Genomic DNA, 24,875 nt, shown 5'->3' with positions numbered 1-24,875 from the left:
TGTGATTAAATGATATTGAAATGAAAAACTGTCCCACATGATCCTAAAAAGCCTTTTTAAGTAAAGCTGGACTTAAATAACAAATGTTTTTTATTTATTAAAATTGACTAGTTTCATATTGATTGATGTTTATTGTATTGATGTTCAGTTCAAAATTCAAGCAAACTAATCAGTCCTTTCAAATCATTTTAATACAACAATGTGCTGCTGAATAAACAAGCCATTTACAGTACATAAAAAACACTTTTTATTCTTCTAATACAACGTGTTCAGTCGACATTCACACTCAGTTTGTTTTACTCATGAACACATTTTCACATACAAACACAGCTCTTCTCATACCACACTCTCAGTTCCGTATGAAACAAAAAAAAAAAAAAAAAAAACGAAACTAAAGAATACAAAAATACTATTAGTCTACTTTGTACAAAATCCAATTTAAAAATAAAAACAACAACAACCAGGTCTAAATCTTGGTCATATAGGTCTGACGCAGCGGGAGTGTGGAGACGAGGCCGCTTCCACCAGATAACCTTCAATGCGGGTCCAGACGTCGGCGTACAGGTCAGCAGCCTGCTCCCTGAACGGGGGATGGCACAGGTACAACATGGCAACCCCGGCGACGGCCAGCAGCAGCCAGAGCACGACACACACACTCCACCGCGACCCGCACGGCGTCTGAGGAGGGAGGCAGGAGAGGAGTGTGTGAGAGGCACACTGTGGAGCGGCAGCTCTGACACACACTGCAGCAGAACAGCAGCAGAGGTCAAAACCACGGAGGACACACACACACACACACACACACACACATACACACACACACACACACACTACTCACTCCTGTCCTGCGGCGGTGGCTGAGTTTCCGGAGTTCCTCTCTGCACTGCGACAGCCGGACCTGGCTGGACTGACACTCCTGCTTCACCACATCCAGCTCCGTCTGCAGCTCCTCACACTGCACACACACACACACATACACGCAGTGTCAAGCTGACGTAAGCGTGAGTGTGTGTGCTTGCCTCCAGCATGTGTAAACAAAAAGCAAAAATGCTTCATTATGACCTTAAATGTTGCGACCCTCTGCAGGCATTTACCAAAAGATTCCAAGCTTCCCAAAAGAATCTGAGGATATTTTAATAGTTAAAAGTCAAAAATATCTGATGAGCCAAAACACACACACGATAAAGTAAGTTGAAATGATAAAGCGACCAGACTGGAAAAGGTTTGAGACCGTCGTCTTGGTATTTAATGTATTATTTGCACAAAGTGCCCTGGATGTGACTGAATAAAGCCCAGCGTGTGTGTCTGAGGACTCGTGTGCACAATAGTTTCCTGAAACCGGGTTTATTTACGGCGTTTTCCAGATAAATGAGTCAGTGAGGGGAGCAGAGTGGAGGGAAGAGCTGCCCGATGAAGGGTTAAGGTTTAAAAGAGGGTCATGTCTGCCTCCTCTGCCTGGGAACTCATGAACACGTGAAGCGCTGTGGAGAGACTGGGAGCGTGCACGTCACCTCTCTCTGCCGGAGCTGCAGCTTCTCCTCAGACTGCCGGAGCTGCTCCTCCAGCCCGGCGTCTCTCCTCACGCTGAGCCGGGGCTCGGCTTGCTCTGACAGCAGGTACTCCTGCATGAAGAGGTCCTGGCTCTCATCGCTGACATCTGGCAGAGGAGGGATGTTAATGGGAGGAAGCGTGCAGAAATTCCACTATTTCAGAGTGGCGATGTGAAGAAAGACCTCTGAGCTGCTGGATTTCTTCTCTCAGAGTCTGGTTGTCCTCCTCCAGCAGGCACATGTTGTACTGCAGCTCTCGCTTTTCTTGTCTGAGTGACGCCACTTCCTGCTGCAGCTCGTCCTGCCTGACTCTGGAGAGCTGTACCACACACACACACACACACACACACACACACAGTTTGGCACCAGCGTGTTGAAGCGAGGCCGTGCAGACGGCGGCGGTGCCTACCTCCGCCTGGCCGTGTAGCTGCTGCTGCAGCTGCTGGTGGGTGACGTTCTGGCTCTGCTTCAGCTCCTCGTAAAGACTCTGCCACCTCCGAGCCTCGGCCGTCTCCCGCTGCACGGCTTCCTGCAGGGCGAACCGTAACACTGAAGTCAGTCTGACCGCACGCCGAGAAAGAGATATCTACTCCTCTTTCTCCAGAGTTTACAAACATTTTTGTCAGATCTTACACTCTTATGACTCTTCTGTCCTGGTAAAAACTGTCTAAATGACTAAAAGTGGCCTAAAAAGGAGGAAATCCCTTTAAAAAAGGTGGAAATTCATGACACCAGTAATTGATAAAATCTCTATGAAAGGCTAAAAAAGAAAAAAGAAAACAGTCTCTTTTTGCTGGAAAGGTTGCAGACCTCTATGAAGAGCTGCGGGGGGATTAATGCCTTGCTGAAGGACCCAAAGCAACATTACGCCTGCAGCAGCGTGTTGTTTTGGCTTTCTGAACTGAGGCGTGAGCTTTGACCTGCAGCGTCTCGGCCCGGCTGAGGGCCTGGGCTTTCTCCCGCGTGGCCCTCTGCAGGGCCTCCAGCGCCTTCCCCTCGTACTCCACCCTCTGCTTCTCCTTCTGCACCGCCAGCGCCTCCATCCCCTCCGGGGGAAACTTCTGCAGGAACACACACACACACGCACACACACACACACACACACACACACACACACAGCAGCGTGAGCGAGGCCTCGACATGCAGAGGGGAGTCACGGGACAGACGCTGCTGCACACCTGCCCGCTTGGTTTATTTTTATTTCTTAATCGTGCTCTGAAATCACACCAAAGACACTGTGTGTGTTTGTGTGTGTGTGTGTGTGTGTGTGTGTGTGTGTGTGTGTGTGGTGAAAGCTGGGGGCTGCCGCTGCCTACCTGCAGACAGACGTGCAGCTGCGCCTCCAGAGCCTTTATCTTACTTCTCAGCAGATCTTCAGTGAAGCGAGACTGTGGGTTAGAGAGGAAACGCATGACTCTCACACTCTGACGGAAAACGAATGGCTGCAGCATCAGACAACAGCATCAGCACGTCCTGCTCTCTGTTCAATATTATATTGATTTCAATGTAATACACCTTCGTGAGAAATGATTCCACACATTAAAAGTGCATTTAATATAATTTAATGCGCTGCTAGGTTTTAGAGAATACCCAGAATACTTAAACCACTAGTGTTTCTGTTTAAATCATTAGAACCAGAGTGAATAAATGAGAGCTAATGAGTATTTACTGCATGTATAGCAGACAGAGAGGCACGCCCTGGCCTCCAGACTGACAGCCTGCTCTGGTAACATGCAGCGTCAACCAGAACGGAAGCAGGAAGCTTCCAACCGCAGGCTGCTGCGTCGGCCTTCCTGAGGCAGCAGCAGCAGCAGCAGCACATTTACACACTGCAGGTACAACAACCCCGACACCAAAACCCAGAACAGCAGCAAAGAAAAAAAAAAAAAAAAAAAAATGGCGGCAGCTTGGTGTTTGGACCACAGTTTTTGAACGGGCCGTGCTCGCCGAGTCTTACAGTCCAGACAGCGTCAGAGGAGCTCATGAGGAGAGACGTGCTCTGCTGGAGGGCCGCCAGCTTCTTCTTCAGCGAGTCTTCTCTCCACAGGGCCTCCTGGGCACAACAACCAGCAGACAGTCAGAACGTCACCAGAACGCCAGCTTCTGGTTTGTGACACAGTCGATATCCATAAAGCTTTAAACTTTATCAATGATATGAGATTCCACACATGCATGCACACACACACACACACACACACACACACACACACACACACACACACACACACACACACGCAAAACAAGTGATTTGAATCAGTAACATTCTAAAGACACGCAGATAAAGAAATGTTGTAAAAACAAACTACTTGATATCAGCAGATCTTTGTCAGTGTAAGCTGTACAGTAATCAATCGTACCCATCATGCACTAGTTTGTGTTCCAACCAAACGTCTTCTGAATATATGAGCACAAACAGACAATTTCAATTTCCTTCAGTGAGAGGTCATTTATCCCTCAGTGTCTGGCCTGATATATATAGTACATAATCACACACAGTGAAGTTGTGTAACAGCGCTGAAAAGCTTCAGTAACATCAGTTACATAACAAGACAAATTATGACTAAACAGAAAAACTCTGCAGCTTTTGTAGGAACTCATGGACGATCGAGTGATTGATAATGTCCTGGGACTAATTGATCGTATTCCTAGTCAAATGGATAATTTTGAATCACTTTCTATCACACAGCTCTGATCTGAGGAAATGTTTGATTTACCTCCAAGTAGTTCGCTAATCTCTCAATGTCCTGTTACGAGATGGAAAAAAGACAAATTGAAATCATTTCAACATTATAATTCACATTGAAAAAGCATGCCAGATGTCAGTAGATCAAGGAGAAGGACTTCTACTCACCGATTCTCTGACCAGCACAAAGCCGGGCCTGTGTGAAAAAATTATCAAATAAATCAATACTGATCGCAGCTGCTGATCCACAGTCCAGTTCAACCATTTCTTATGACGTCTTTATGCTTTCTGCTAAGCTTACGGTGGTACAATGAGGGAAATACTGGAACATAAAGACATTTATTGAGGTCTTTGTGATTTCTGAGGTATTGATAATAGCATAAACATCACCTGACCTCTTTTATTCCAAATAATTCAGCCGAATTGATGGATTTATCTCAGAAAAATGAGTAAATGTGGTCATGGAGATCTGCACCAGGTCCATAAAGCTGCAGTCAGTCATGATTTGTGTAGCTTGTTGACAAACAGGACGTTGTTTTGGCGGTCACAGGGCTGAACTGTGTGATTCCCGTGGATTTCAGGGTTGATAAACTCACTCTGTCCGCATGCTGCTGTTCTCCAGGATCTTCTTCTCAATGGTCACCTGACTCTGCACCGACGGACTCTGGAAAATCATTTCTGTTTGGATGTTGACCTTTTGACCTGTGCAACAGAAAAAGGAAACCAGCTTGAAAGATTCCTCCTCACTGTTCACCCTGAGAGTGATCTGGGCTTGGCCTCACTCCTCTGTTTCTTCGGTCTGCCTTTCACGCGGTGCTGGCTCCACTCCTGCTCGTCTGCTGCCGAGGTAGATGCTTGTTTCCTTTCTCGGGGTTTCTCGTGGACGGTCACCGCGATCTGCTCCGACCCCGGCGGATCCTGAGGAAAGCAGCTCCAGATGACTGAAGAGGAACAACAGAAACCACGGCTGATGTTTGGGATTTGACGTCTCCCACCTGTTTGCTGGTGCCGGGAGCTTCGACCGTCTCGCTGCTGCTCGGCGTCAGAATCATCCTGGGGTGTCCGTTAGCGGCCGGCCTCTTCGGTGTGTTTGTATGCAGTGTCTCTGATTGGCTGCTTGACCCCCGGTGCCTCATGGTGCCTCCTGAAGGTTTCCTCTCGGACGAGCAGCCAGTCGGCCTGGGCTCCGGACTCACCGACCTCCTCCTGAGGAACTCCTCGTGCCTCTTCTCCTTCAGTTTGTTCTTTATCTCCGTGGTGTCCAACTCCCTGGTGGGGCTGCGGCAGGACGTCTGGTTGTTCCGTCCACGCAGGTGCTGGCGTTTCTCCGCTCGGATGTCTGACAGCTGCTCAAAGTGTTTGGCTGGGGAAGGCTGTGGTGCACCGTCCATGGCGGCTCGTCTGCCTGCTGTGCTGCGTCATGCCTGCCGTGGAGAGCATCAGGAAAATGACTGCACACCTACATGTCTAGAGGGGAAACTCTTCAGCGTTTTGCAATGTTATATTTTCTCCCTGGAGGAATGTGAAATGTCCCAAAGTATTTCTCAAAAAAAAAAAAAAAAACCAGACTCTGACATGCTGGTTTGTAATTGCTCACAGGCTCAAACGCAGAAACCGTCTGTGTCACCAGACTGAGCTCCAAACACCACGTTTCAAGATATTTTCCCCAATTAGAATGATCTGTGCAGCAAATAGCATCCTAAATATCTCTAGCATAACTTCTTATTTGATGAGAAGCGCGGCTCAGCTGAGCAGCCAGAGGCAGATCAGTGTGCGGCGGTGGCGGCCGGTGGAGGCACTGGATGTCGTAACGTGCAAGATAATGTGTCACAAACACTGGTGATAAGCAGGGACGAGGGGTAAAACTCACCCGGACGGACATCTGAGTGCAGCAGGGGAGAAAAAACCCGTCACCAGCTCATCTGTTCCCCCTCTTCTCTCTGCTCAGCCGGGGTTCGGTCTGTCCGACATGTGTTTCTTTCTGTTGAGCAGAGTTTCACAGGAAGTGCAGAGAAACTCGGCGTCATATGTTCCTCTATCTCAGCAGCCACACGCTGCAAACTGATGCCCGACACGGGTGGGCCTCGAGATTACAGACAGCTCACCAGTCTGTGTGTGTGTGTGTGTGTGTGTGTGTGTGTGTGTGTGTGTGTGTGTGTGTGTGTGTTTTGTGTATGGTTGGATATTTGACGTGACTGTAGGCCTGCTTCAGTACATTTTCTGTTTTTTTACTTGATTACTGCACTCACATGGAAGGAAATCTAGTGTAGTGAAGCAGTTAATACTTGAGAACAGGAAACATGTTTGAGAGCAGAATTAGATTATAGAAAAGCGGGATATGATTCCTTTAGGTGTGATGGGGGAGTTCATGATTCGTGCAGGTGTAGAGGGTCACGGTGGGGGTGTGTATGGCGATTTCAATGCTCACAGCACAGTGTGTGTGTGTGTGTGTGTGTGTGTGTGTGTGTGTGTGTGTGTGTGTGTGTGTGTGTGTGTGTGTGTGTGTGTGTGTGTGTGTGTGTGTGTGTGGATTAATGTTCACACAGGAAACACTGCAGTGTTAGACTAAGCCTTAGTGGCGGGGATGTGTGAGTGGGACGTGTAAAGAACACACATCCGCAGGCAGTGGGCTTTTTCAGTGTAGCTTGTATCTGCAAAGAAGAAGAAAGAAGATATATTAGGGAAGTGGATTTTTAACAATGCGGTCTAAGAATACATGTGAGAATAAGATGGAAAATATTGACTTCTCACACCAGAATATCCCAAACTCTCTGTGAGTAGTGTAATATGTCTGGAGCATGTCTTGAAGCTGATTATCATCACAATAATCCAGAAAATAAATGCATGAACATGTTTCTCTGACTCTTGTTTGGTCAGAAATCCTTTAAATCTTGTAATAGTTTTCAGATTGAAGCTTTTTGTTTTTTTTGTTAATGTGGTTGATTAATTCTGAGTAAATAGATGCACCCAGATTTCAGACTGACGTCTTCTAAAGTCTCCTTGGTGGAGTGATATGGAGTCTAGATGAACACTGACCTTTAACCTTTCTTCTTTGGGCCAGATTTACAATTGTACAGTAAAAAAAAAAGCACACACACATTCAACACATTATTTTGTGTATTGTGTGGTTGTTGTAGTTTTATATATTAAGGAAATACACGATCAGCTGTGTCTCTGACCATGATAGAACCCTTCAGTGGAGGGTTCTGCAGCCTGACCTCGGCCTATTTTCCTCTATTTTTCATGCGGGGTGATATATGTCTGTCTACAAGGGCAGACGAGACTGTTGCTTCAATAACACAATGCACAAAAAGAACTGAAAAAACTTTACTCAGCTTTTCTTTCTTTTCCTCCCCATCCACCCTTTTCGTCCCCAGGCAGAGATCTCAGAACCAGAAACTACTGTCATAGATTTAAAGAAAACGCCCACTGTGGGTTAATTGGCAGGTGAAGATAGAGTGAATCAATGGAGTCAGATGTCTGACTCCAGTGGAGAGGAAGGGCTTCCATGTCTTCCTCAAGGAGCCTCTGAGGGAAAATCTCGGCCTCTCCAGTGTTAGATAAAGTCACAGGACCTCTTTGATCCACCTCTCAAAAGATGGGGGCGTGGCCTGTTTCCAGTTCAAGGCCATGGAGTGTCTGCTTCAGCTGTCAGGGTGCCGCCATGTGGGACAGCAAAAATAGCTGAGAGGGGTGAGAGCGGCTTCAGAAGGATCAGCCATAAGAAGAGTGTGAATATTTGAGTTTTTTTTTTTTTTAGTAACATTCTTGGAGTGTACTACAGTCCAAAACCTCCGGAAAACCATCATCAGTGGTTGACGACCAACCCTGTGAACATAAACCTCTTCACTTTCCAAAACATACAGAATGGTGTTTTCCTGAAAGATTAAAAAAAAAAAAAATGGTGAACAATATTGTAACTAAATTTTATATACCAAATTGCAACACCTCCCCCATCATGGAGTGCATTAAAAAATGATCTCTCTTTGTGACTGAAATGTGTAAAGAAGGTCAACAATACCCAAGCAAATAAGCCCTGTTTTATGATGTTTGATCTCTTGGTTTAGTTATTGTATTATAATTTTAATGGTATTTTATTTATTTGTTTGTTTGTTTTTTTGTTTTGTTTTAACTCTACAATTTTCATTTGCTGCATCCTACTTTTGACTGTTTTATCTGCTGTGACTTAAACTATTTGGAGGTGTTATGATATGTGTTGCAATGGAAATGCAAATTTTTATACAGAATTTTGTGAATCTGTCATTATTGTTTCTTCCTTTCTTCTTTTTCTAAATTTAACCTTTATTTATACAGTGTTCAAGTGAGTCTCGTTGAGACCCAGGATTTTATTTTGAGCAGTGACCTGTAAACGCAAAGTTACACACAAACAAATCGGTCACATAAAACATTAAAATGGTGCAGGTATAAACAGTATGAAGGTATAAAGGTGATATGTTCCATTTATTCCGTTTCTTTGACTTTGACTCGATCATAGTGTCCTTGCTTGCAGCGCCCTCTGCTGGTGCCTCTTTGAACAACAGCCGCTCTGCCTCGCCCAGTCTCGCGATATTTCAGGAGGACTTCTCGTTTGCCGGCCGTCCTCGCGGCTCTCTCAGAAGGGCAAGAAGAGACAGAACTACTAACAGTCCCGCACTTCTCCCTTCGAACATGCTGTCCAGGCTCGTTTTGGTGTCAGGTCTGTATCTGAACAGCCTCTATATTCTCCACACGGCTCTATTCTACTGTTATTAACCGACCCGTGGCTGAAAGGAAGAGTTTAACGGGAGCGTGAAGCTGAAGGGTAAAGTGAAGGCCGCATTGAATGAGACATGCTAATGCTAACTGGCTAAAGGGCCATACAGCTTAGTGCATGCTCATTTAAGTTGTTAGCTTTTATATATCGCTGTAACTGTCACCTTTTATCACAGATCTATCAGATATCGCCACTGTTTGGTTGCAGTGAACCTGCCTGGGTCTTCCTTGGCTAACCTTAGCGGTGCACGCCTGCAAATGTCACCTTATTGACAGTTAGCACAGCAGCTTTCTACTCTTCAAGGGTTATTTAGGACACAATATTATACTATATGTCTCGTTTTTAATGCGCATATCATCTCTTAGAGAAAGCCAGTCAAACTGTCATCTCACATGTACACTGTGTACAGTAACTTTGCTGCAGGTTACTGTAAATAGCCAGCTGTAGACTTGGGTAAAGTTGTATGAAGTTGTCATGAACACATTTAGTTTCAGTCAGTTTGAGGTTGAAGTCTTGACATCTGCTTGAATGCATTAAGGTTACATTCATTATTGACAATATCAATTGTATTTTATACTGTTGTCCCATTTAACAGACATTCAGCAGAACCTTGTTAGAATTTGAAGATGTCAAAGAGATATTTACAACAACTTAACCACAACGCAATATAAAATATTAAATGTGGGTTTAGTGTTTGATTTTTTGTGGATTTGGGGAGAAAGTAGATCTAGTTTTTTATTAATGCTTATACTTAACATTCCATTGGTCTAGTTTATTTAGAGGTTATTTTCCTACTGTGAAGAGACAACTTTTAAACTTGTTTTTTTCATTTCATTCAGTTTTTTGGTTTTTGTAAGAATATACAGATATTTCCATCATGTATACTCTGAGCCACAATAAGAAATTTTTTTGCAAGTTATCATATCACCATTTTGCTGATCCAGATGAAATTGTGAGGTGTTTGACACTCGTAACTTCAAATATAAGATAATACTTGGTATTGTTGCTATTTTAGATAAATATTAGAAATAAATTTAGATCTGATGCTGACTTATGAACTGTTTCCTTGTCGGAGATAGAAGATGGCAAAGAGATCATAACAGCTGACATAGAGACATCATCACAGATCCTGAAGCACCAGCTGTGTCCTTGAAGCAGAGGAGAAACCATAATGCCATGCAGCAGCAGCAAGTGGTCACACCGAAGGGCTAAATGAGGAGAGAAATATTACAAAAACATCTGGAAAAGGTTTAATCAGAAAACAGCTTAATGCAGCGATGGTTTAGATTCACATGATCTACCTCAAAACTCCCTGGATCAGTTACTGAGGGAGTGTAGCTGTTTTAAAGACTCCTTTGTAGGAATTTAGATGTGGTTTGTCCAGGTTGGTTGAGTATGATGCAAACAGATCAGCAGCGTCTGGAAGCACATGAAATTAAACATCAGCCTGCTCTCTGTTCTGTTTTTTCCAGCCAATGCCCTGAAAGGCAGCGGCCCCATTGGAGCCGGGTACGAGTGTTTCACTTCTTTCCATTGTTGACAACATGATCACTTTCTAGCAGCATGGTGGACCAGGCTGGTTTTGTTGACTGAGCTTTTATCGCGTCCGTGTCCCACAGCGTGGTCCATGCGTCCCGCTCCCTGCACACATCCTCCCAGAGCCTGGCCCCCGTCCCCCCCCTGCCAGAGAAGGGGGGCAAAGTCCGCCATGGCATCATCCCAGACGAGCTTTTCCAGATCCTCTATCCCAAAACTGGAGTCACAGGTTGGTAGTTTTCAACAGTATCTCGTGTTTTTTCAAGTATACGTTACTGTTTACACCAAAACCTCAAGAGACCTTCATCATGGCTGCGTTTCTCTCTCCACAGGACCCTACATGCTGGGCACTGGCCTCCTCGTCTACTTGCTCTCCAAGGAGATCTACGTCATCAACCACGAGACCTTTGCCGCCGCCTCCATCGGCGCCGTCATTATCTACGCTGTCAAGAAATTCGGCCCAAGCGTGGCGGCGTTCGCCGACAAGCTGAACGAAGTAAGCTGAGAACCTTTCAGGCGTCCTCGTGGGCAGCGAACGTTTTCCCCTCACACTCGGCGTTGAACCCCCACCCTCACTGTCTCACAGGAAAAGGTGGCCAAGGCTCAGGAGGTGAAGGACGTGGCCATGACCAGCCTGGCTCAGGCCATCGAGGATGAGAAGAAGGAGCAGTGGAGAGCAGAGGGAAGGCCGCTGCTTTTCGACGCCAAGAGGGTGAGAAGCATCGAGTGTGGACGTGTCAAGTAGATCGAGTCCAGTCGAATGTAGTAAACCGGATCCAGAACACGCCGCTGTGATCTTCACGCCCTCCTGTCCGCTTCCCAGAACAACGTGGCCATGCTGCTGGAGATCAACTACAGGGAGAGGCTACACATGGTGACCAACGAGGTGAAGAGACGCCTGGACTACCAGATCGCCCTGCAGGACCTGCACCGCCGCATGGAACAGGAGCACATGGTCAACTGGGTGGAGAAGAGCGTCATCGGCAGCATCACTCCTCAGCAGGTCGGCACGGGTTTCAGTTTCCAGTTTTTTTGTTTCCCGGATGATTTGTGTCTGTTTGTGTGAGTCCATGTGAAACGTGTTTAAAAGCAGCGTGTTTAGAGTCAGATGAGACCAGATTCTTGAGGTTTTTTACCACCAACAGTCAGAACTGGAGTCGTTTCCCTGAACAGACCTTTTTATCGGACAACATCATCTCTTTCAGGACTGAAACCTTTCAGTTTGATCTGGGCCAACAAGGCGTTTCACAGCTGAATGCATTTATCCAAACAGACTGGAGTCACTGTATCGTTGCTAGGAAGCGTTTGTAGAGGAGCACAGTGGCGCTCTCATATGGGGGAAATGGTTTAAATCTGATGGTTTCACTGCAGAAAACATTCAAATCAAAGGATTGAAACAGTTTCAGACCCAACAATATGAATAAATGATCAAGATGAAAGTGAAGTTTAATGTTCTCTGAAGTAGGATTTAGAAAAAGATTGTTAATCCCTTTGGTTCTCATTGATCTTTTATGCTTTGACAAACTGAGATAGTTTGTATTTATTTGGTTACTGCAGAATAAAGTTAAATATTATCCAGTTTAAACTAATCTGCCTCCTCGTGTGTTTCTTCCAGCAGGAAGATTCAAAGTGCTGATTGTTTTTGTTTTGTTGTTTCAGGAGAAGGAGAGCATCGCTAAATGCATCACAGACCTGAAGGCGCTGTCGAAGACGGCTCAGGCCTCGGCCGCCGTCTGAAGCGTTCCTTAGCCGGAGAGGAAACTCCTCCAAACCTTCAGCTCAACGTCCTGAGACGAGACGCCGCTTTTCCTTTCCAGAATAAACTATTCCCTCTTGACCGTCTCTGTGGAGAGTTTGGTTGTGTACAGTCTTTACACGTCAGCAGATGCTAAAATAAATACGTCTCTTATTCAACTCTGACTCCCTTGGTTTCATTTCACGTCTTTTTTTTTTTTTTTTTTTTTTGTCAGTATTTTATCTTTCACAGTCCATTTTGTTTCCATGACGCTGTGCAGTCGAGTCTTGAAGGGGTGTGGGAGTGTTTCCAGTGAGACCTTTGGTCGCGGTGACGCTTTTCTCAACCTTTGTACTCATAATGCGATTCAGAATCACCGTCCTCTACGCCGCTCCTCAGACGACCAGCCCTGTTTTTTACTGGACGCTCCCGTCAGGTTGCCACACTTCGATCCAGCTGCTCTCAAGTCGAGGTTGAGGAGATCTTGTGGGTAAGTTGTTCCAGGAGCAAATGCCTAGGGTTTTCTTTTTCTGTTTTCGTTTGCTGGAAAATGATTTTTAAGAAATAAGGTGATGATTCCTGAGAAGAACTGCCAGTAAAGACGTGAATGTTCTGTGATTACTGAACTGAAGAAGGTCTAAGTCTTCACTAGTGGCGTTAAAACATCCTGTTGTAAGCGTTTGCTTTTGGTGAAGGTGAGATGATGTTTCCTCTTTCTAGTTGTCTTAAATGTGAAACCTCAGTAAAACACTGGATGTGAACTCATGGGGCGACGGACAAATGTGGAAAGAAATGTCAGTACAGCTCATCCACCGTTTCAATTTGCTCAGTTTATTAGCAAATTTGAGGAAGTTAAAAGAAATGTGGGTCATTTATTTACCATCTGTCACTAATTAACTGTACTTGGCTTTGTTAACGCTTTCTTATCACTGATCTCGAGCTCATAGCACAATGATTACATAAATGTGTGAACCACACGTCCAAAAGTCACATCTAATGGCTCTTAACATGTAATTTTAGCTAATCTATCACAGATTCTGTCTAATTCAGCATCTTTAATCTGAACATCTGCTGCCAGAAAATGACATTGATGAGTGATGTTTATTGAATATTCAGAGTTAATTTCTTTGAAGAACAAGTGAATATGGTTGGTTTCAGATGAAAAACTATGATTGTTACTTCATGGAATATCAAAACTAACCCTCGACTAATAAACACTTTCACACTGTGTTGGTTGTTCTGATAGAAAAGGAGACCAGACGTGTCTGTGGGTGGATTTACACACTGTTTAAGCAAATCCTTGAATCTGTTCTTTCAGGTCTGAGCAGCTCCGGGTTTTCCTCTCTTAGCGTTCATCAACCATGTTTGGAAATCCGAGGGGCTTCTCCTACTCCCCGGGGTGAGTGAGCCTTCGGGGTCAGGGGTCATCTGATCTCAGGTGTGGTCCTGGCATGATTTGGTGGCCCTCCCCTGATAAGCACTCACATTATCTCGTTCCCGCCGTGCTTCAGCCGAGCGTCGGCTTCACCCGTGACGTTGTGTTTCAGAGGCTTCTCGCCAGAAGACTTTCCCCAGCACCGACGTGCCTTCCAGCAGGACGAGCCCAGGCGGTCGCCGTCGCCGTCCCCGCTGCAGAGGAATGGCATGTTCAGGCCCGGCGGAAGATCCATATACAGTACGTTCAACAGTGGGGGGAAAATATAAATGTCAGTGAAATGATTCATCTCTGAGTGGAAAACTGAGAATGAAGGTTTGAAACTGGAGCAGCTGGAGTGCAGCTCTCACTCATTCCATGGACTGAACTGACAGTAGCAGTGGTTAAAGCTCAGTCTGCTTCTGGAATTTGCCTGTCTTGTTTTGGTTTTAAGTGAAAGCATTTTTCTCCCCATCAGAGCAGAGGCAGGAGTACTCCGAGACGCTGACCGGACCGTCGGACAACTTTGTCGTCCGAGTGGAGGTGAGAGACCCGGTCCGGGGTTTTTCACCGCTGTCAGGGCCGTCCTTCGTCCTCTGACCTGCCGCGCTGCCTTCACAGCACCTGTTCACCACTGATCTGGACGGACGGGAGATGAGGACGCTGGACGACTGCGTGGCCAAGCTGAAGCACCTGGACGCCAAAGGTCGCGTGTGGCCTCAGGACATGCTGATGGACGTCCAGGGAGGATACCTGCTGCTCAGCGACATCGAGACCAAGGTGGGCCGGCGGCGAACGCCCCTCACTCTACACCTGCCAGCAGATCTGATTACAAATAGATGACTTACCACGTGTTTCCTTTTCACCTTGTTATTGATCATTTTCTGTTGCAACACGGGAATTTCTCCATCGTGGGATAAATCTCACATTTCATCCTCTCTCCCTGCAGGACGAGCTGGAGGCTCTGCCCCTGAGCGCCATCGTCCAGACCAAAGCGGTGCTGGACAGCTGTGCCTACAACTCCCTGCTGACGGTCAGCTTGCGGCAGCGCGGCAGAGTGCAGGTCTACCTGTTCCAGTGTGAGGAGACCGGGGTGAGTCCAGCCCTACCGCCGGGACCTGCGCCTCAAACAAACACCTTCCAAACCGCCGCCTTGAACGTCTGATGTCTCTCAACAGGCAGAAATGGTGAAGAGTGATCTGGATAAGCTGATTAGGAAGGGAAGGGGTCAGGCTGAGCCTCGCAGAGAACAGAACGACATCCGGTACGGCGTGGGAACAGAAGGAGGCGGAGGATGGAGAGGTCCCTGCAGTGGGCTCATCGCCTCGGTCTGTTTGTGTCTTCAGGAACAATCTCAACAACATCATCCATCAGCGTCGCCCCCTATCTCCCATGCAGCCGGAGAGGATCCAGACTCCGGAGAGGATCCAGACTCCGGAGAGGTTTCAGACTCCGGAGAGGTTTCAGACTCCGGAGAGGTTTCAGACTCCGGAGAGGATCCAGACTCCGGAGGAACCGTGGAGAAGCAGGGAGCCAGGTAACAACACCTGGATGCCTCCAGGACCCTCCCGAGGTCCTCCGCTGTCGTCATAGAATCATTAGATTCAGGTCAAGTTTGACAACGCTGAATTTTCTTTTCCAAATGTAGAGTATGCGACTGTTCAACGAAGCTACACTCCTCAGGAAGAACCGGCGGCGTATCCCGAGCGACGCAGCAGCCCCGAGCCGGTGGCTGCTCCCGAGGGCCTGGAGGTGGACCGGAACACGGTGTGTGTGTTATGTAACGACTCATTAACTGTTACGACCCAGGGTGCAGCTCACCCGGGAAGATAAGAGTTACAAAACAGGAAAGCAGTCCACTTTCAGAGATACGTTTGTCAGTCTGGAATTTGAACGTTTCAGACTCTTATTTCATCTTAATTTTCTTTCCCCAGGAAATTTTAAACCACGTCTTAGACGACTTAGAGATCTTCATGAACAAAGTGGCGGCCGCTGCTCAAGAGAACAGCGGCAAGAAGAAGAAACGGAGGAAGAAAGCAATGAAAAACGGTGATATTTCCAGTTCTGAGTGTTTTTGGAGCAAACAACAATGTAGCAACTGCAGGCAACGTCATGATTTTATTTTATCCATTTTCAGTATATAAAATGATAGTTGAAGTTTAACCCAGAACAGAAACAAATGTGTATCGTATTTTAGTTTTCAATTGTCTTGAATCATATTTTCCTTCTTTCAATTAAAAAGCAAATCTTGAAAACAAACAGGAAGGCTTTATTTTATTTATTTATTTTTTTATCCATATTTTACAAGAACTCTGTTTTCCGTCCACAGGTCTGCCGCCCTGGGAGGAATATGTCCTTTTTCTCCAGAAAGTCAAATATGGATTTAACCTGCTGGTACGTAGCTCCCTTCAGACGTCCAGGTTTGAGTGTTTAGACCGGAGAAATCTGACGTCCTGCTGTTCCAGGGTCAGCTGGACGGCTTGCTGTCCAACCCCAGCGCCGTCGACTACGTCCACATCTTCTTCAGCAGTTTGGGACAGGTGAGTCGTCAGAACCGCTCTCAAATTGCCATCCAGACCTGGAACCCTCCAGATCCTGGTCCTGACGGCTCCTCCTGGTTCCCTACAGACGGTCTTTCAGTACGACACTCGGTACCCACCCAATGTGGTGTCGCCCCTGCTGACCGACTCGGCCGTGGAGCTGCTGGAGCAGGTCGTGACCCCGGACGAGGACCAGCTGTGGAAGAGTCTGGGAAACAGCTGGTTCATTCCCCGGTACGGCAGGAATTTAGATTTCACACTTGATTTATTGATATTTCAGCCAGATTTATCAACTCAGAAACATGATGGCGCCAGGCTAATCCGAAGCCCTGACCTGTTGGATGTCGCTTCGGCTTTCCCGTCCCCCTCGCCCCCCCCCCCCCCCCCTGCCTCCCCACAGGTCCAGGTGGCCCGAGGGTAACGTGGAACCGTACGTCCCGCAGTTCTACAGCGGCTGGCAGCCGCCCGCCCCCATTTACGCCCCCCCGCCTCAGCAAGACAGCCTGCCGAGACGCGGCAACGCCTCCCCATACGAACCACCCGGCGAGGGCCAGATGATGGGGAGGACGCCGAGGCAGCAGGACGAGGTGCGAAGACCTTTAAATATAGTTCAACACGTGAAACTACTACTGAGCATCACTGAGTAAAATGTTTGTTTTTTTTTTTTTTAAAGATGATATATTAGATAGAAACGCTGTGTATTTATTGACATTTTGCTGTATTTTTGTCTCCTTCAGCCTGATCACAACAGTTCATGGAATTCACCACAAGAGTAAGTGTTTCTACAGAACAACTAAATATGTTTTTCTGCAAATACCTGATATCTGTGTGACAGATCAGACTTCACTGTCTCTACTGTTCACATTTACGTCATGTAGTACAGATTCTCTACCATGAAATATAAGTAATAAGTCACTGTGTCATATAATGATTCTCGGTGTGTGTGTGTGTGTGTTCGTTCCAGCGAGCCGCCCCTCTACATGCGTGCCATATACGACTTCACGGCGAGGAACAGCCGTGAGCTGAGCATCCTGACGGGAGAGGAGGTGAAGGTGAGACGATAAACCACACACACTCTCAGGTTAATGAAAGGAACAGACGTGGATGAAGTGATTCTGCTGCGGTGCAGGTGATCCAGAAAAGCACTCGCTGGTGGCTGGTCCAGAACTCCCGCGGACAGGAAGGCAACGTTCCCCAGAACGTCCTGGAGCCCATCAGAGGGGGCGGTGGCGGTGGTGGCGGCGGCGGCGGCGGCTCTCCGCAGAGTGTCCCGGTGAGTTTCATTCTTTCCGTTCTCTATTCCGTCCTGCGTCTCCTCCCTCCTCCCTCCTCCTCGTGTTTCACCCCTGCTCATTTGTCCCGTCGTGTCCTGGCAGAGGGACGCTCGCGGCGGCATGACCCTGGACATGAACTCCACTCCTGCAGATGTCAAAGCCTGGCTCCGACATAAAGGCTTCTCCAGCATGTGAGTGGTGCTCTCCATCATCAGATCCACAGAGGTCTTATCCTGTACTGTCCAATACGGCTGGACAATCTCAGAGGTGGCAACTGACAACGTACTTGACTTTTCTGTACTTTGAGTATTTTTCACTTTTACGACTCACATTTGAACAGAGTGATCTGTCTTTGACATCCTTCAAACTGGCCTGAAACAGAGTTTGGAATGAAATGAAGTGGTAGAAGAGCAACACTGCTTTCTCCACCAATAATCTCCCAAAATGAAGCTTGATATGGAATTAGTGGAGTTTTAGGCAAGGCAGATGTATTTCTGTAACACCATTCAGACACAGTGCTTTACAAAGACAAAATAAGTAAAATCTATTGGTTCATGAAGGTTTGATGTAAATACTAATGTCTTAAGACCTCGTTTAGAAGAAGTGAGTTTGTCAGCAGTCCTCAGCTGCTGACATGGACTCAAGGTGACCTTTAACTTTTTATTCTTTGGCGCCAAAAACAGTGAAGTTGTAAAAAGTGCTGATAAAGGTTTGTGGTCATTCACTGGCACTGTGTTGTCTGTGTAATGATCCATGATCTGAGGCATAAAAGGTCCCAGGACTGAGCCTTGCGGAACCCCACAAGTGATTTTTAACCCCTCGGTTTCATAATTACATAATTTATTTTGAAAAAATTAGTTTCGGACTCAAAACTAGTTAAATGATGATTACGTGTGGAAGTGGTGGCTTACAGGTACTGGTTCAAATCCCACTGACGACGTACTCTGAGGACCTTCCTATTTCTGGCATGTAAGATTCAATGGCTGAAGTACACGGAGTCATGGATGTTCTCTGTTGTATCTTCTTTGCAGCACCGTGTCCAGCCTGGGCGTCCTGAACGGGAAACTCCTTCTAGGGATGAGCAAGAATGAAATCAAGACCGTGTGTCCCGAGGAGGGAGGAAAAGTCTTCTTCCAGCTTCAGGCTGTTAAATCATCCATTGCAGTGAGTGAAAGATCCACACAAACACACACACACGTACACACTGCAGCACACCAGTGATCCTGATTTCATCCCGTTTCCTGCAGCTGGCCAGCGAACAGTCAGGCATGTACAACGGCGGCTACTGAACTCCGTCCTTCAGCTGTGGATCAACATCTGAAACTGCCATCGATTTTGTCGTATCTGTTATTATGATCCATTTCACTACAGCTGCTGATTGTTTCAGGAAAAACATGATTTCGTTGTGTAATTTGTGAACATCACATGTCAGTCACTCCAGTTTTCCTCTTGAAGTTAATATATTGTTGCTTATTTCAAGCCAGTTTTTGTGCCTGATTCAACACAAATATCCCAAATTATCATTAAATACAAAAATATAATTATATTTTGTGCTCCATTAAATTAAGTTCTTTCTTTCTTCTGACACATTTCTCTTTGATTTTGTGTAAATAAAGAAGGTATCATGTACTTTTCCAAGGGTCATTCAGTAGCCCTCTGTCAGTTCAACTTTATTTATATTGCACGAAGTGCAGCACAGTTATTTCCACATTTATTTAAATCTTATTTTTTGTGACTAACCAGAAACAAAAAAAATGCTTATGCAGTCTCAGTAGTGTTGAAATCACTAATGTTACCTTTAAACTGGATCATCTACTGGACACAGGGGGAACTGCAGGTTATTTACCACTTAACCAGTTAATGATTTATTGATCAGAATCTGTGAGGCATAAACATGTAATCAATTGTTGTTAAAGGGCAGATAATGGCTGGATTTTGTACATTTTCCAGGAAGTTGTCAAATAAATTGATGTGCTAAATTCTGTCTGACTTTCTCATTGACATCGTTTTCCCTGTTTACAAAACACATCTAGCAACAATCTTTTGACCCGTATGGATGAAAGTGATTCTGGTCATTTTACTGGAATGACTTGATTTGAGTAATAGATTAAATGTAATGAGTTAATGTTAATGACATGCTGTTGTGTTTATTTGAATTGTCTCTTGTTTCAGTTTTATTGTGAAGATGAACACAGAACACACAATCCATGAACGTTTCCAGACATATTTAAGCAGACACATTTTGCATGTTGAAGACTGTGATTTTGTGCCAGTAATTCAACACAAATATCCTAAATGCTTCAATAAAACCCCAAAATGAATGAGACAAATTCAAAAGACAAGACTCACTTTATTTGGTCCAAAAAGGTTTCCGTCAAATACAACAAGTCACAAATGCTTGAGTTGAAGAGTGCCTACATCTTTACAATATTAGTGCAAATTAGTATTTTTTTCCTCCTGCATTGACTTTGAAACAAAGAAATGTTCAGAGGAAAATATGTTGGACATGACTACAAAAAGAAGAAATGAGTCAGATGGACTATTCTGGATGTCTTGGGTTTAGTTTCGGTTGTGAATATTTGTGTTTGTCTTCATCGTTTCTTGAAATCCCGGTGTTTTCTTTACTCCTTCTTGCCTCCCCACTTGGCCATCCTGTTGTTGATTGGAGTCTTGATGTATTTGTCGGACTTCAGGTAAGCCTTGATCTTGTCCAGAGCCTGCGATCACACAGTTCACTCATTCAACAAACAGCTCAGAGGAAGCTCCTATCAGATATCATCACCAGGCAATGCCGTCATTAAAGCCCCGTTTACACGACGGCGTTTCAAGTGAGCAGGGAAGTGGACAGTCCGCATGAAGTAGTGTTTTCAGTGGCTCTGACCATCGTGTAAACGGGTCCTTCAGAACAATATAACCCGGCGCTCTCACCTCGAAACGGTCCAGGAAGTCAGACAGGTTCTTGAATTTGGAGACAGTGTTGGCATCGAACAACTTGTGCTGGTCCAGCAGCTCGTACATGATGAAGTCAACAAAGGTGATCTGTTGGAAGGAAAACGTCGGGTTTTACTCCATTACTCTGACATGAAACATCAGGTCAGCACCGTCGGAGGGTGTGGTGGTTGGATGCTTCTCATCTGCAGCCACTAGGTGGCAGTATTCAGCTCAGTGAAGATATTAAATGTCCAAATCAGTTCACAGAATTTCCGATCCACTATTACTATTGACGCTTTCACAATGTGCAATTGTGAATCTGCAGGATTGTTTGATGACGGAGAAAGGTCCTGACGGACACTCGGCCTCGTACCTCGTCACCAGCGAACCACTTCCTGTCTCCCAAGAAAGTAGAGAACTGACCCAGCGGCTCGCCCAAGTTCTGCAGGTACGTGTCCTTCTGGGTGTCCTGAGATGAGGAGAAACCAGCGTCAGGCGGCAGGAAGAGGAGGAAGTGCAGCTTTCTGAGTTCATTCGTCTGAATACTCACATAGTCCATGTAGCACAGCCTCACGAACCCGTTCCTGAAGTCCATGGCCTGGTTCTCGATGAAGTCCACTCGCACCTGCTCATCCTCGGTCTTCCCACCTGGAACCACACAGGAGGAGGTCAGCTGGCTCTGGGATCCCTGCCTGTCTGTCTGCCTGAAGCGGATCCTGAACACTCACACAGGTTGTGCTTGCGGGCGATGTATCTCATGATGGCGTTACTCTGCACGAGCTTCCTCTCTCCGTCCACCAGGTAGGGGAGCTGCGGCGAGACGCCAGACCGCACCGCCGTCACTTTCTCATGCCTTCAACTCGTCTAACTCACAGGTAAACGCATGTTTGGACAGACTCACGTTGGGGAAGGTCATGCCGAGCTCCGACTTCACATCGAACCAGCAGCTCTTGTCATAATCTGGAGCTGCGTTAGAAACGGGGCGATTTTAACACTTCGGCTCTTCAATTGGGATTATTCCAAGTTGAAACTAGAGTCGTGAGTTACCTTCGCCGCAGACGTAGAACTTGTCCTCGTAGTTGGTGCCGGTGTACTCCAGGAGGAGGCGGATGGGCTGGCCGATCTGCAAGACACACACGTGTGTGAGCTTCACAAGCTTTCCAATGGGAATCAATAGATTTCCAGACAGAAACTGGAAGGTTTCAGCCTGGAGAAGTAAGTTCAGGAACTGCAGCGTTAAGTTCAGATTGTCTTAACAACGGCTTCAGAAGCTCTAATAAACTTTAACCATATCTTATCACCTTATATTGAAAAGGTTTATGAGGTAGGATTGAGGTAGTTCCTCTTTGTGGCCGCTGGGTGGAGATAATGAGTCAGCCTTGCTTTCTGCCGTTTCTCATCAATAAATCTTATTTTTAACCTTTAAGAGTCGCAACTTGCTGCAAAGAGACTAGAAGCTATGAAACCATCAAACACAGCACAGTGTGAAACCTGTGGGTAAAAACTTCAGCATTTCATGTCAGTTAATTGGATTTTTTGTTTAGTTTCTTAAATATATTGTCATCTTCATGACAATGAGGAAGCTGTATTAATTTCCTGATACAACAGGACTGAAACTGAGATGCAATCTCAACGTTTATATATACTCGTACAGTCATGATTAATCAGGTAAAAATAATTGGAATAAGAAGCAAAAAGGTTTTAAGCATCCAGAGTTTTATGATTTTGCATATAAAATCAAACCTGTTGGGAGGCGGATCAGCACAAAGGAACATAAAACTTTTATTGCTACCTTAACCAGTGCTGTGAATGAGGTTTTTGTCATGGCGCCCAATAGATGAATAATACTTTATCACTGCCAGGAACCAATAAAGCATACATGTCCAGCAAATTTATTCTTTCAATTGTTTCAAGCCGTTTCTAAAAGCTCGTTTATTAACACGTTTTACAATACTGGTTTACAGCTTTTTATTTACTTATCTTAGTTTTAATTTATATTTTAATGATAGAAATGTGAATATTTTAGATTTTTGATCTCATTAACTTGACATATTTGGGGATTACTGTGATAAATCCCTACTTTTGCTCCAAGGCTGCAAGAAGTAACACTTCAAACCTCCTTTGAATAAAGTTGAGCGACACTAAAACCACTGAAATGAGAGATTATTGCATCTGCTCGACGCTATACATTGTATTCTGCATTATTTTGTGCATTAGAAAATATAAAAAGTGCAAGGAGTAAAGAACAACTTTTTCATCCTAAACTTCATTTTCAACATTTTCTAGATTTCTTTAGGACTGGGTTTGAGAGTTGAGGCAGAAAGCGCAGGTTTAAATGAGCACAGGGATTGTGAGACGGTGAAAGGGAAAGCTGAGATTGATATTCTTGTTATTTAAGAGGCGGTGCGGCCTGTGGAGTCATTCAGGGAGGATTAAATCCAGTGAACTTTCTCCAACAATGGGACTGGATGTGCACAAAGGCCCGTCTGCCTGCACCGCGCACAGCGTGCACACCAAACGCGCACAGATCAGATTGCTTCTTTCACACGCGTCAGAAACTGGAAATAACGAGAGCGGCCGTCTCACACTTGGAGCATGCGTGCTGCGCGGTTACGCAACGCGACGGCGAGCAGACAATTATCAAAGAAAAGTCACGTCTAGAAGTTTTTAAATCAAGCGAACTTCGTGCAACGGGACTTAAAAGTCAAAGCGTGCAGGAAAGCGTTGAGAAAGCGGCGGTCGCGCGCAGTTCCACGCAGCAGGCGGCTGCAGTCTGGAGCGCGCGCCCGGCGCGGGAACAATGGAGAGGCGAGCCGACTCACCCCGCGGATGTCCCAGTAAGCCAGAACCATCTTGTTCGACATCTTGGCGGTTTGTTCGGAGAGCGCGAGGCGGCTGGAGGTGCTGGAGCTGCTGCGGAGGACCGTCGGACTGAGCTGGAGGGGCGCGCGGAGCTGTTCAAGAAGACCCGGGGCGCACGTGTGCGGGGCGGGGAGAGTGGGCGTGGCCTCAGGCCTCAGGCCCGTCACGCACCGTGGATCTGGTGTGGACCTGGCGTGAATGTGCCCCGTCATGCGTGTCTGAGGAGAGGTGAGAGTCCAGGTAGAGGTCTGACAGGAGTGAGTCAGCATGAGCCAGCAGAGAGAGGCTGCAGGTCAGAGGTCAGAGGTCACCAGCTTTCCCATTCTGCATTCTTCTCTTTGCAAAAAGTTTTAAAAACTGCAAAACCAACTGTCTCATGTAAACACATGGCAACATTTTAATGAGTCCTGCATTCCAGGATCAATTATGTAACTTTTTAAAATCAAATTGCAGCAAAGTATTTGTACATTACTTTCAGGTGTGTGTGCTTTACTTTATATGAGTATCTATTTTTTTGAGGATTTTTTTGCTTTACTTCCAATATGTGAGCATAAATACTTTCCCTCTTTACATCCTCTCTTTTTACTTGTTAACCCTTTATGACAGGGGTGTCAAACATAAGGCTCATGAGCCAAAAATGCCACACAACAGGCTGTAATCCGGCCCACGCTGATACATTAATATATTTAGTAAAGGTCAGTCGAGGTTTTTGTTTGTAAAACTATCACAGCTGCTGAATCATAATGTCTATCTGTGTTAATGATTATCAGTTCTTAATCCATGCTGACAGAATATCATAACAGTAGTGTGTGAAAGTGCTCGTGTGTGTGTGTGTGTGTGTGTGTGTGTGTGTGTGTGTGTGTGTGTGTGTGTGTGTGTGTGTGCATTCATATGCACCATTCTCCCCCAAAATCAGGAAAACAGTTTCAAAATACAAAAAACGAGAACAATTAAACTGCACTTTTAAGTTCTCTGTCTTTTTATGTACATGTATCTTGTATTGAATACCAAATACACTGACAGTTCAGAATAAAGAGCTAATTATTAAAATAAAGACTATAACAACAGAGAACTATTAGCTCTTTGCAGTGAGACAGGGTTTTAGTGTTTGAGTAGAAAATGCTTTATTAATCCCAGGGGTAAATTCCTTTCCACGACTGCTGTCCAAGAAGCACAAGTGGCTCCATGTGTTGTTCTGCCTGCTCTGTCTGTGTTGAACTGTCTCGTTATTCACACATGAGCTGTGTGCGTTTGGCCGGCAGGGTTGGATGGGATTTTCACCGAAGCTCCTGTTTCGTTCTTTCACATCACCCTTCATGATATTGTGTGTTAACCTCTTCATGGATAAAGGAATTAAATAAATATTTAACACTGTGATGAAAAGCGCCGTTGAAATCTGCACACTGTCCTCATCTGACTAATGCAAACTCACGGTTGTAAAAAGTTTGCGAGGTTTTACGATGCGTCAGCTTTTCTTCTCCCAATCTTTCATCTGCGGACTTTGACAAGGTGGAGCCCTTGATTTTGCACTTTGTTCTCACTTTGACCCACTTCAGCGGGCAGAATGTGGCCGCGCCACACAAAGCCCTCTTTGTTT

The 24,875-nt window shown here is 45.7% G+C and overlaps 4 protein-coding genes across 4 annotated transcripts; 2 read left to right on the top strand and 2 right to left on the bottom strand.

Moving 5' to 3' along the window:
- On the bottom strand, positions 1-6,275 carry traf3ip3 (TRAF3 interacting protein 3). The gene is made up of 14 exons (XM_030119779.1): positions 6,104-6,275; positions 5,229-5,657; positions 5,016-5,151; positions 4,830-4,935; positions 4,402-4,429; positions 4,265-4,294; positions 3,508-3,603; positions 2,867-2,938; positions 2,471-2,611; positions 1,960-2,079; positions 1,734-1,869; positions 1,512-1,657; positions 839-955; positions 1-678 (listed from the first exon to the last, which is right to left on the bottom strand). Exons 2-14 carry the CDS (start codon positions 5,622-5,624, stop codon positions 478-480), a joined length of 1,725 nt encoding a protein of 574 aa, XP_029975639.1. The 5' UTR covers positions 5,625-5,657; positions 6,104-6,275; the 3' UTR covers positions 1-477.
- Positions 6,276-8,769: 2,494 nt separating this feature from the next.
- On the top strand, positions 8,770-12,442 carry atp5pb (ATP synthase peripheral stalk-membrane subunit b). The gene is made up of 7 exons (XM_030118211.1): positions 8,770-8,929; positions 10,459-10,495; positions 10,606-10,751; positions 10,855-11,018; positions 11,109-11,234; positions 11,346-11,525; positions 12,182-12,442. The coding sequence occupies exons 1-7, from the start codon at positions 8,902-8,904 to the stop codon at positions 12,257-12,259; spliced, it is 759 nt and encodes a 252-aa protein (XP_029974071.1). The 5' UTR covers positions 8,770-8,901; the 3' UTR covers positions 12,260-12,442.
- A 1,176-nt stretch (positions 12,443-13,618) lies between these two features.
- On the top strand, positions 13,619-19,455 carry eps8l3b (EPS8 signaling adaptor L3b). Its single transcript, XM_030117802.1, has 19 exons — positions 13,619-13,656; positions 13,805-13,932; positions 14,150-14,214; positions 14,293-14,451; positions 14,621-14,764; positions 14,850-14,935; positions 15,018-15,208; positions 15,320-15,438; positions 15,606-15,720; positions 16,001-16,065; positions 16,137-16,211; positions 16,300-16,445; positions 16,612-16,798; positions 16,949-16,983; positions 17,176-17,263; positions 17,341-17,484; positions 17,588-17,676; positions 18,517-18,649; positions 18,733-19,455. Exons 1-19 carry the CDS (start codon positions 13,619-13,621, stop codon positions 18,772-18,774), a joined length of 2,049 nt encoding a protein of 682 aa, XP_029973662.1. The 3' UTR covers positions 18,775-19,455.
- A 360-nt stretch (positions 19,456-19,815) lies between these two features.
- LOC115407745 (glutathione S-transferase Mu 3-like) lies at positions 19,816-23,399 on the bottom strand. Its single transcript, XM_030118212.1, has 8 exons — positions 23,239-23,399; positions 21,464-21,539; positions 21,318-21,382; positions 21,145-21,226; positions 20,967-21,064; positions 20,790-20,885; positions 20,414-20,524; positions 19,816-20,202 (listed from the first exon to the last, which is right to left on the bottom strand). Exons 1-8 carry the CDS (start codon positions 23,278-23,280, stop codon positions 20,107-20,109), a joined length of 666 nt encoding a protein of 221 aa, XP_029974072.1. The 5' UTR covers positions 23,281-23,399; the 3' UTR covers positions 19,816-20,106.
- Positions 23,400-24,875: the final 1,476 nt, after the last annotated feature.

Source organism: Salarias fasciatus, chromosome 20, assembly GCF_902148845.1.
Source record: "Salarias fasciatus chromosome 20, fSalaFa1.1, whole genome shotgun sequence".
Taxonomy (NCBI): Eukaryota; Metazoa; Chordata; class Actinopteri; order Blenniiformes; family Blenniidae; genus Salarias; species Salarias fasciatus.
This window is presented reverse-complemented; position numbering and strand designations above follow the sequence as displayed.